Source organism: Macrobrachium rosenbergii, chromosome 1 (assembly GCF_040412425.1).
Source record: "Macrobrachium rosenbergii isolate ZJJX-2024 chromosome 1, ASM4041242v1, whole genome shotgun sequence".
Classification (NCBI taxonomy): domain Eukaryota; kingdom Metazoa; phylum Arthropoda; class Malacostraca; order Decapoda; family Palaemonidae; genus Macrobrachium; species Macrobrachium rosenbergii.
Window position 1 is genome coordinate 10,496,954 of NC_089741.1, and position 13,027 is coordinate 10,509,980.

General features: G+C 34.6%; 1 protein-coding gene across 1 annotated transcript; it reads right to left on the reverse strand.

Moving 5' to 3' along the window:
* Positions 1–7,082: 7,082 nt before the first annotated feature.
* Positions 7,083–7,436, reverse strand: LOC136839431 (uncharacterized). Its single transcript, XM_067105480.1, has one exon. It carries the CDS (start codon positions 7,434–7,436, stop codon positions 7,083–7,085), a length of 354 nt encoding a protein of 117 aa, XP_066961581.1.
* Between the last annotated feature and the right edge of the window lie 5,591 nt (positions 7,437–13,027).

Consider the following 13,027-nt stretch of genomic DNA (forward strand, 5'->3'; position numbering starts at 1 on the left):
AGGGAGCTTGTAAAATAGACTTGGAAAAAACGAAGTTCAAGAGAGCTTGTAAAATGTCAAATTTCAGTTACCGCGACATGGGCAACACATCACACTGCTCACACCGTTTGCTCTTCCTCTGACTGTAATTTTAGACCTGTCTGTCTTCCTTCTTCTCCTTCTTCTCTCTCCCTTTTATGGTGTTTGTTTCTGGTGTCAACCATGATGTCGAGGTTCGAGGTGTGTCGGTTAAGACCTTGTTCACCCTCTCTCACCTGCTTCACTATTCACTGTTCAGTTCACCATTTTCTTTATTCACCGTCCCGCACCTTCAGAGCAGCGACGGAAGTGTTTTGATAACTCTCTCGCCTTATCGCTTTTGCCGTATGCGCTAAGATGATGACATTGTTACCAGCCGGCAACGAAATCCATTGGGAAAGGCATTAAACTTTCATCTTGTCTTTAGCGCTCGACCAACGCTGACACTCCCCCCCCCCGCCCGTCTCTCTCTCTCCTCTCTCTCTCTCTCTCTCTCTCTCTCTCTCTCTCACCTTCTACAAGTTCACGCGTCTGTATGCTTTTTTCATGCATAGTTTTTATGAATAGTCTTATGAATACTCTTTCTAATTTATATATATATATATATATATATATATATATATATATATATATATATATATATATATATATATATATATATATAATGTGTGTGTTTTGTGTATATATACATATAATACATATACAGCAATAGTCTCGGTAATTGGGCGGCTACTTGGAAATCTTAGCTTGATGATGAATAATATTGCCAAGACCAGGAAGAACATTCTTTATTACACAAACTTTCGAGGTATAAAACCTCGTCATCAGGCTGAAAATCCGACAAGGATTAGAATCAATGAAATTACAATAAAATAAATTGTCATACATCTTCAGCGAAAATACTAACCAAATATATAAAACGAACAGTAATTACAAACTAAAAAAGTGAGACGCAAAAAAAACCCGAAAAATTAAAAACGAACACAAACATAAAAATATAAAAATAAGGTGAAATGTAAACAAACTACCAATCACAAACTAAAATATTTAACGACCCAACTGTGTACCTACTATGAAATTACACGATAGCTAGTTGAATACCTGACGAGTTGTTGTTCAATTCCGGTTTCATTTTTTTAATAAACAGCGACTCTGAAATCAAAAGGTCCAGTCTGTTTGTTCAATTCAGGTTTCATTTTTTTTAATAAACAGCGACTCTGAAATCAAAAGGTCCAGTCTGTTTGAACAAAAAGACAGTACCCGAAAATCCAGGTCAGTGATAGGATGGTCCTGTGCTAAACTGTGTTCCCTAATGGCAGAAAAGGGTAGTTTGGAAAGAGGAAACCTAGTTCTAATAGAAAGACCTCTGTGTTCCAAAATTCTGTGTCTGAGCCAGCGGGAACTGGATTAAACGACACAGGAATTAAGGTCCACAGGCAGAGTAGGCTTCTCCTTCAAAAGTGATCTTACAGTAAAAGGGTTATTGAAAACAAACCGGAAAATAATTTGAGGGAAACAATGCTTAAGTATTTCTTGTAACTTTTTTCGGACCATATAGCTATTATGACCAAGGTAGGGGAATTTAATGTACTTTACATCCTTACTAGCAATACTGTACACCGGTCTGGGACAAAACTTTTCATTTAAAGAATTTTTCAGAACTTTGTAAAATACAAAAATGGGATATGAGTTTTCAGAAAAATAATTCAGGAGAAAGACCATATCTTGATGAAAAAAATTAAAATCACAACAAACATTGTAGGCTCTCTCTCTCTCTCTCTCTCTCTCTCTCTCTCTCTCTCTCTCTCTCTCTCTCTCTCTCTCTCTCTCTATATATATATATATATATATATATATATATATATATATATATATATATATATATATATATATATATATATATATATATATATACATATAAAGATGGTTATCGTCAGTATCAGGATACTGATTTTTAACGACAATTTTACCTTGTATCTTAAAACACACACACAAAATAGAAAACGCTGTAACATTCTAAGCGTTGCTTGTATTACAGTAAAAGAATATGGACGCATAGTGAATGTGCGCTTGTTTGCTAATCTCTTTGTCTCCGCGGTGAGCAACATGTTCGCGGAAACAGTTGCGGAAAGTGAGTGTTTGCGTGGATGAATATGCATATGGAATATTATGAGCCCGTAATTAAGTTCCAGAATCACTTTTAGCATGGCAGTAAAAGAAACAGTAAACCCTTCATACAAATTTGCTGCCTTGGGAACTACAGTTAACAAGATGAAGTAGCAGCTGTTGAATTGCTTAAATGAGCCGAGTTTTCTTTACAAGCGTTTGCATCGTCTTTCTTACCTTACGATAAAGGAGAGAGAATCTCCGGAACATGATCGTTTAATTTTCATAAAAAATTCATGAATACTTTTTATTCAAAATAACCGTTTTATTTTAACTTTATAATCTTTGAGGGTTGGTGTTCTGGTTACAAAAAGGATTACTGAAGTTTTTGTATTTTCATTTAAAGCGGAAAATATTTATTTTTATCATGTAAATTTGCCCTACCATACCATAATTATGTTGACGTTTAACATTTATACCTTTTTCCATATGAAGTCTAAAGTAAATTTACGATGGCGTGATTATGAAAAGTTGTATTTATATCGTAATTAAGTTGTCCTTTATCCCCTTGTACTACAAAGACAATTTAAATTATAAGTATAGGTTTTTCATCTTGAAAACTATTGAATATTGTGAATAATTTCTGTGTAATTTCTTACTCATTATCTGTTCCGGTATAAATAAAAGTTGAGTGATTTTTTCCAATGATGATTCTTGAGTTTGCTTGTACCAAGTAAATTATTTTCAATTTTTTTCGAGGCTGATATCCACAAGAAGCTTTTTATTTCACAATGCAGTATTTGTAAAACGTCCATTGTTTTTCCACCAAGGTAGCCGGCGACACTGTCAATATAGGGCATATATTTAGGGGGAGGGGCTGTCAAATATATGAAAGGGCGGCGTGAGCGTTCAGAGTGTTGGAGGAGCTTAGTGCGCCAAGATAAGTAATTTTGCCTCTCGTTCTTGACAGCAATAATTTAAGCAGTGCCGCCTTGTATTTGTATTATCGTCGTCATCCGATACTTATCCTGCTTTTCAGTGAATCAGGTTAAGAAACCAGAGATTAATGCAAATCATCATCCCCTGCCTTCTCGATTAAACAACCAATTACTCAAAATCAAAGGTCCCACAACTCTCATGGTTCTTACTAGTTGTGATTGTTAATAACAGAGCCAGAGTAACAGCGACTCTTCGGTCTTTGAAATAACAGACAAAAAGTGACGCATTAGAGAAAAACTACGAAAGTTGATGACTTCAGGCAAATTATTGTTCCTACAATTATCTAGATTATCAAATATATATAAAAAATAATATTAAGCTATATGTGAAGCCATACTCAAACCGACTTGATTTCTACAATAAACGACTCAAATTCTAGTATGAATAAACTACAGGCAACATGAAAGTGTGAGAAGAGAGAAGGAAATATAGAAAACTCTTTATTCTTACGAAGCACAAATATACTCGTTAAACTGTTGCTTCGTTTTCAAAATTATTGGAAATTGTTGCATTTCCCACTGGCAGCTTAAAACGACTCAAATTTTTTAGAAATGTTGAGTCTTCACGCTATTCTGCTGTCAATCGGTTCCGCTTCGTAGTGACTCTCCCGGAAATGAATATGCAAGCGGACACGTCGTGACAATATTTGAATTTCACTTCGCGCTCAACGTTGATTGAGCGCTTGAGAAAGACGAAATGGCTAAGGAAGGCCGACGTCTACAAATATTTCAGTATTTTGACTCTGTCGGTATTTAAGTAGTCATGGATAACTATCAAAGGGATTAAGATTATTTAAGTTAAAATATTTATATTAATTTAAAAACCTCAATCATAAGATTCGTAAGACTGGCTTTTAGTTGTATCAACCGCTTTAGTGATCTGTAGATTCGGTAACGTTTGATAATTAGGTATCATAATTCTAGATCTGCTAGTGTTGTAAAAGATGTAATTTTCCGTTATGACTTTAGTCATTTGATAAAAACAAGGGGGCGGGCGTGAGATTTGAAATCGATGGCAAACATTGAGAAAGGCAGAATTAACTGCTAGTAGTGAAACGTATTAAAAGCTTTAATTACCGTTAGGATCCTGTAATGCCGAAAACATTCTATTGATTCTCGATTCCTTGAAATATTTGGCAAAATGTTTTCCAGAACTCCATCTCCTCTCCTCGCCTAGTCTTGAGATATGCGGAAGGCTTCAGGAACGCTGAGGTCAAAGAAGGTGAGAATGTCGAGGTAAATTGGGAGGCTTAGTTGACTTGGCTCCCCTTCAGACAGATTGGAAGGATTTTCTTTACGAGTGCCTGAGGAGTTCCAAAAGGTTTGCGGTGTAGGTGAAGGGCAGTGCGCCAGTCTCATGTTAATGGAAAAGTTCCACTTCAGTGATTATTATTATTATTATTATTATTATTATTATTATTATTATTATTATTATTCACTGCACGTACCATTTTTATTATGTAGCTTCCTGTTAATTCTAGAGCAATAGCATCACCATCCCTACTATTTAGCTATTCTTCTCACTCCTTATTACTGTTGATATTTTTGTTTTAATCATCTTCGTAAGTTGCTGATATTAATGCCATTTCCATTAGCTTGCGGAAAGTCATCATGACAGATCTTCATGCAAAGCGCGACTTTCAAGGATCAGTATAGTTCTAATAATGGCTTGCTTTTGAAGCTACCCAGATTGCACATTTCTCCAGTTCTCAAGTTATCATGCTTTGGCAACACGAACGTTTGAGGCTTCTGTTCCAGATTTGGGGTATCGAAGTTGTAGCCCATTATACACAATGTTTTAAAAATATTTTTTTTAATTGGATAGTTTTATCACCACTAAATTCATACTGTATTGGTAGTATTTCACACGTTACTTTAGAGTAAATCATACAGTACAGTATGTCTTATAAGGAAAGTCACACAGAAGCCTTTTTGAATGTTTAAAAGTTACTATAAGTAAAGTGGGGCAAAAAACAACAGTTTTCAGTTATTTTTCATTCAGTCTTTTAATGAATGGGTAGTATATCAAACATTGTGGCCCTCAGATAGCTTGATGTACAAGCATTAACTAAACATAAAATAATTTTTTATTTATCTCCATTTATAGCATATAAACATGTTTATAAACATAAAATAATTTATGTTTATAAACATGTTTATATGCTATAAAAGGAAGTAAATGAAAATTTTATTTTCCCGGATAATGGGAAAAAACAACACAAGGGGAAAAGAATAATCACTTATTTACTTATATGGGTAGTACCTAGATCACTGTTTCCTTCAGCTTAACTCATATATGACACACACAGCTGGTTCATACACTCAAAATGTATAAAAGTATAAAACTTCTTGAAATGGAAAAAAACACATTTTGGCTATATACTGGTATGTAACAGCTCCTTCAAACATCAGAAAATTCTTAATTCCAAATAAGACCACACACATATAACATTATATATATGTATATATATATATATATATATATATATATATATATATATATATATATATATATATATATATATAGTTACATGGAACCATTATTTATTAAATTTTTTGGGAGAGGGGATGCCATATCTACTGATGAGTTTGTACCGATCATATGTCTCTGGTTCATCTTGAAATAAAAATCAGATTTGTGAAGATTTGGCTTGTTTGGCCCCATGAATATCTGGGTTACTTTTACAGTACATATGCCATCCTCACTTGGCCAGTCCCATGTAACCTTTTTTGGGGTTGATGTGATTGTTTTTTGGTGCATAAATTTAAATTCAACATCTATAATGTGGCTTGACACATCTTCCCTAAACATTTTGAGGACTTTACCCCAGTAGTACATTGAAGGCTGTAGCCACAATACTGCATAGAATTCATCTACAGCAATCTTGTCACAGTCTGGTAATTTCTGTGCTATAAAAGAACGCTGTACTGACCCACATACACTGGTTTCCAGTTTTTCTCTGTTAAAAACATCTAACTCTGACTCATCTGATGACATAATGTCTGGTTCAACAAGATCACTTCCCTCAGAAACTGATGCTTCTTCACGTGCCCTCTTTCCTTTATTTCTTTCCTCAGGTTCATCAGGATCACGTTCCTTGGAATCTGATGACTCATGCACCAGTACTGTCTTTCCTTTCTTTCGTGATCGTGTTGCACACATTTTTTTCTCATCTTGTTTCTTCCTTTCCTTGGTTTGCTTTTGCACTTCTGTATCAGTAACAAGGGCACCATGCATAGAGACTTTTGTCTTTTTGTCTGTGGTGGTGCAATGCTTGGACGGCCACGAGATTTGGTAACTGTATCAAACATTGATTCATCATCTTTATTCATTAGCATTATTGAATAACGCATTCCTGGTGGGGCATACATTTGCAGTGCTCTCATTAGTGATTTCGCATTGTCTGGTACACAGTAGCCGATGCCGTGTGCATCACTTTCAGCACTCTGGAGGCTGCCATTCCACAAAGCTCTTCTTGCAGGTGTTTTCACTCCATCCTCAGAAGTAGTTGATGCAGAGCTTGGTGTTGAAGTTGATGCAGAGCTTGGTGTTGAAGTTGATGCAGAGCTTGGTGTTGATGTTGATGCAGAGCTTGGTGTTGATGTTGATGCAGAGCTTGGTGTTAATGTTAATGCAGAGCTTGGTGTTGTCCCTACAGAACCGGCAGTGGTGTTGCTTCTTCTGGTTGTGCAGGTTTTTCTTGAGAGGTGGATGGCTCTGAAGAAGGTGGTGGGTGTACTTCTCCATACTGTTCTGGCTGAAGTTCATCAAGCTTAGGTAGTCCGTCACTGTCTACTGGTGACCCAGCTGACCTCCACTGTTCATATGTCTTCAGTTTCACCTTGTCAAGCCGCTGGATTTTGTACTTAGCAGAGTTGACAGGGTAAACTCCAGTTGCCTCAAATCCTGTCTTAATGTTCCTTGCACTCAGACCATTTCTCCAGATTCCTGCAACCAGATTAACAAAGTCTGCTTAACACAGCGGCTGTCTGGTGCACGTGTTCTGTCAGAGCTTTTTCGTAGTAGGACTTCAGAAGTCCAAAACAAGCTACATCCAATGGTTGAAGGACATCAGTAGTATGTGCAGGCAACTTTAATATGGAAATGTTCTCCTTTATTGCAAGTTCAATAGTTGGGGCAGAGATGTGGGTCAAATGACCATCGAACAAGAGCAGTAATGGGCGAATATGTTTTGTCTTCTCTGTGAACCCTTCAAACCAGGTGTGGAATATCTTAGTTGTCATCCAGCCAGAGTCACTGACAGCATACTGGGTTTTAGGTAGTGCAGTGTCACCGCTCCAAATATCATGCATGTTCATCCCCTTGAACACTATCACAGGATCAAGGGTGTACCATCAGCACAGGAAATGGCTAAGACCGTGGTGTTTTCCCTGTTTGCACCACATGACACTCGGACTGTTTTCTTACCTATAGGCCCAATAGTTTTACATTTCGATGGGTCAGATGGGAAACCACTCTCATCCAAGTTCCACAAACACCCAGGCCTATCACCAATACCTACTCTCTCAACCTCCTTCTGCAGCAACTCCTAAAAGCCATATATTACAAAAGGGTCTGAGGTCACATTTTTCCTAGCAGTTTGCATCAGCCCTGACTTTTTTAAGTTCAGGCGATGTCTCTTCATATATTCCTTTGCCCAGTCATACCCAGGCATGTCCTCTTGAGAAAACACAAGGTATATCATTTACAACCACATAGTCGTGCACAATATATCGCAGTTCAAGCAGTGTCGATCCAAATTCTAGTTCTGCCATCTGGCGAATGTATCCTGACAACTTCTCGTCCACATCCCGATACAGAGCGATTCCACGGCATTGAAAATGCATACAGCACAGTGTTATATACTTGTGTATGTGTGTGTATATATAGACCTATATATACAGTATGTATACTGTATGTATACACCATATATATATATATATATATAGCTTTGTACGTATGTACCGGTACTGTATTATACCTGTGTGTTTATATGTACAGTATATATACCATAACTAGTACACAGGTGGTACAGTATATATATAATAACTACCTGTTTCTTTAACACAACTTCTCCTTGGAATCCAGAACTCGTTGTCGTAGCATTGATGTAGACAAAGTATTTCTTGGCTGTCTTGTTAACAGATGCACCTGCCAATACCTCTTCAGCTGCTTTTGAAATGGATGCTGGTGTGATGACTTAGGTATGGGTGCATAATTCCGGACCATGTTTGCCTATTACAGATAAAAAACTGTCTTATACCTGTGGAACAACGTCAATCTCTTGTAACCAAAGTACATGGAGGGCTACTAGCACACTGTAAGCAAGTGAACCAGTTTTCTGTGGTCATCAGATTTTCTTTAATAATTTATAGGAGAAACTTATATGTTTTTACAAAGCATAAAAGAAAAATAATGTTAATATAACATAATATAGCTAATCATAATATAACAATATATATTTTAAATATAATGTAATATATAAGCCATAAATATAAATTAATAGAGAAAACGGGGAAATAAAAACAACAGGGGTAAAAGTAAAAGGCACAAAAATGCCATTGAAAATCCTCACAGCTACCTGAAAATAAGCGAAGTTATGCTCACAGATGTATTGAAGATGTGAAGACTAAAAATGGCACCTGAACACACAAAAAAATTTGGGAGGGCAAAAAACCACATGTGCTTAAACTGGCCTATTCTTGGGTGAAAAAAAAACAAACCTATATCTGTCCCACAGTGGTTTTTTTACAAATTTACTATACTGCATTGTGTTGGCTGATCTACTGCCAATATACACACAGAAAATGGTATGTGTTATTTAAAAAATAAAATGTGTAATGGAAAAGTTGTTTTAGTTACTTGAAAACTTTTTTGCTGTGATTTTCACATTTTTTGCCTTAAAGTGTCAATCTTCACTGACCAATTCCAGTCGGGTTGCGAATTTTACCACTGAGGGATAGATCACAAGCAGGCCTATCTATTCATATCAACTGCAGGTCAATATGTCGTAAAGGGAAAAGATTGGGGGCCATGCATTATTTTGCCCCAAAAAAGGATATTTTTTTACCCACTTGACACACACATACTAATATATATATATATATATATATATATATATATATATATATATATATATATATATATATATATATATATATATATATATATATATTTATATATATATATATATATATATATATATATATTTATATATATATATATATATATATATATATATATATATATATATATATTTATATATATATATATATATATATATATATATATATATATATATATATATATTTATAAATATATATTTATAAATATATATTTATAAATATATATTTATAAATATATATTTATAAATATATATATAAATATATATATATATATATATATATATATATATATATAATATATATATATATATATATATATATATATATATATATATATATATATATATATATATATATATATATATATATATATATATATATTTTTTTTTTTTGTGTGTGTGTGTATTAGTATATCAAAGGGAAACTAACACTTCTTAAAGGAAAAGTGAGGCAAAAACCTTTTTGGATTTTTAAAAATTTCCATAATATATATATATATATATATATATATATATATATATATATATATATATATATATATATATATATATATATATATATATATATAAAAGAAATGATCATCATCTCTTCGAGAGTGTGCGACGCAAAGGGTCTGCGAAATTCCGCCATTCATGTCTTTCTCTTAGTTCCAGTTCTACAAATCTCCACACGTCTCAGTCTCCCGTCTCATCGTTCTAATCCTTTTAGGTCTAGGTCTTCCAACTCTTCTAGTGCCCATAAGAGCACATCTGACACCAACATGTATATATACATACATATATATATTTATATATAGAGTATATATATGTATATGTATACATATACATACATATATATATATATATATATATATATATATATATATATATATATATATATAATCATGAAGCTACAAATGTCGCATAATATCAAATTCACACTACCTCGGGAGTATCCCCGATGGGGAATTATCACTGAAGGGGAATTTTATAAGTGATAAATGGATCGGTACTGCCTGGTCTCAATCCCTCGACACAATTACTTTCCAGTGACTCCAGTCGACTTTCCAGTGACTCCAGTCGACGTCTACCCACTGAGCCTCTCTTGATGGCTCAGTGGGTAACCCTCAATTGGAGTCGTTGGAAGGAAACTTTGTCGAGGGATCGAGGCCCGGCAGTACCGATCCATTTATCACTTATAAAATTCCCCTTAGGTGATAATTCCTCATCGGGGATATTCCCGAGGTAGCGAGAACTTGATGTTAAGCGATATTTGTAGGTTCATGATTGTATATAAAGTAAATCACGGTCTGATAAAAAATTATATATATATATATATAATATTTAATAAAAAAATTATAATATATATATATATATATATATATATATATATATATATATATATATATATATATATATATATATATATTACATACACGCTCCTATAATAATAGTAATATATACAGATATTTTTTGGATATGTATACTGAATGCGGATGTCCTTTCTAACTGCATTCAGTACATTTGCCTGAAAACGGAAGGAACAAGGAGCCACTAAGGTACAAGGGTTTATATATATATATATATATATATATATATATATATATATATATATATATATATATATATATATATAAATGTATACATACTATTTTTAGTACAGTATATCACGCATTACTTCTCTAATCACCTTCGTAATTCCTTAATCGATTATACAGCCTGCCAGCCTTGCTTTCACTACGAATATTCTATGTTCTACAGATTCTCCTGATTTCGTCTCCTTCGGATGCATTGATCACATTTCCTATTTCCAACGAGCATCATGAAACATTTCTGTTGCAACACACATCTCCGGTTCAGTGGCTCCAGACTGCCTCACTCGGCGGGAGAATTGAGTTCAAGTGCGTAAAAAGAAGCGACTTGGCAAGCCTTTGTTGACCTCAGCAGTGAATTATGCACCTGGGTGTTAGTTAATTGTAGCGCGTAGCCGGCACATCTCAAGAACATGAGGATTGCAACCTCATCTCGAAAGCATTGCTGAAAAACGGAAGGTCACAACTTCTTGAACAAACCCAAACCACTGAGGAGGAAAGACGGTTTTAAACAAATTATGAATAGGAATAGCAGCAGGTAAAGTTACATTCATGTTAATTATCATTATTCATATCATTATTATCAGGGATAACAGTAGCATTAGTAGTTATGACGGTCACAAAGTTTTAGACAGAAACCAATGCAGATCAACCTCCATTTGACTTGGCTCTCCCTCTCCCCAGAGCTTCTTTAAAAAAGTACTTTTATGCTGCCGATAAAGCTGATTTCACGATTATGTGAAGCAACTTGAATGCATTCCTGCCCCCATGAATCTTGCAAGAAATGCATTTTGTTGTTGGTTTTCCTTCTTGTCATGGAGATGAAAACGACTTTTGTAATGCAGTTACATGGAAATTAAAACAATATTACGGTAAATATTGGAAAGTATGTTGTAATGTTATTATAAGCTTTGACTTATATCCCGGAGTTAAATTTTTATCCAATTATTAAAACTTACAAGAACCTACTACTCAAAAAATTCCGCAGATTCGAAGGTTTAATGGCCATAGTGACCTCTTCATATCTCGATTTCTTCTCACTGTTTGGATACACTTAACGCTAAAAGCCTTCAATTCAAAGGAAACCAAATGAAGAAGTTCTCCTTTCACTGCTGCAATCCAGACCCACATACTTGATTAAGAGTTTGGTTTACGGTAACACACCCTGACAGATATGAAAACATATTTCATCTGCTGCTTACTTAAAACTGTCGAATTTATGAACATTATACTAGATCGTAACATCATAAGAGCGTTTAAGGTTATTTTACTATGATTTTTGATATACACGGGATTAATATATAATAGTCACTTATTTATATATTACATGAATGATGGGGACCTTTGAAGGATTCCAGTCTATTCGTTTTTGCCATCATCATTGTGGTGTTTGGTCTTTTCGGTGATGAGAGTTGAATACCTTAATGGTTCTTGAATGCTAGAGGAAGAAAAATTTCAAAGACATGTTGATGATGAAACAAATTATCACATTTTTTATTATATATATATATATATATATTATATATATATATATATATATATATATATATATATATATATATATATATATATATATATATATTGCAATGAAGGAAACTTCTTTTAAAGCAGCCTCACCCATTTTACTATAATAATGTAACTGATAGGGAATACAATTCATTTTAATTATTTCTTGAATAGAAAGAACTGTGGGTTTCATTCGCCCCTTCACCATTTCTCTCCTTTCCTCATATGGGTAAGCCTAATCCCTCTCTCTGTTCAAAATGAGTGCCTGAGATTGATTTCTAGGCGTGGCCTCCGAAGATGCAAATTCCTCACCGGCGTTGGATGACCGGAAGGGGAGGAGCCAAAAAAGAGAAAGTCTGGCTGCCATGCCACGCGGGAATGCCCCTTGTGCATAATGCTACAGAACAAAAGGTGGAGATTGATTTCTATGCCATCTATGATGATGCCCAGACTTAATTCCCTCAAGGTTATAAATGGACCATGAAACCTCAGTCAGAGAGAGAAGTACTTAGAATCCCACTAAGGACAGATGTCCTTACTTTTTCCTGTCACTTGTACCCTCCATGTGTTTGACCCAGAGGTTCAGACCAGTACATTTTTGTCACGGCATCCTTCATTTTCCTCCCTCCAGCGCCAGTGCTCCTATTGGACGAGGACATGTACCAGAATAAAGTTTTTTAGTCAGTCACGATCCTGTTATTTC

What these genes read in the sequence shown, in the direction of transcription:
- LOC136839431 (XM_067105480.1), bottom strand. Translation starts at nt 7,436, where the DNA reads ATGCATGATATTTGGAGCGGTGACACTGCACTACCTAAAACCCAGTAT.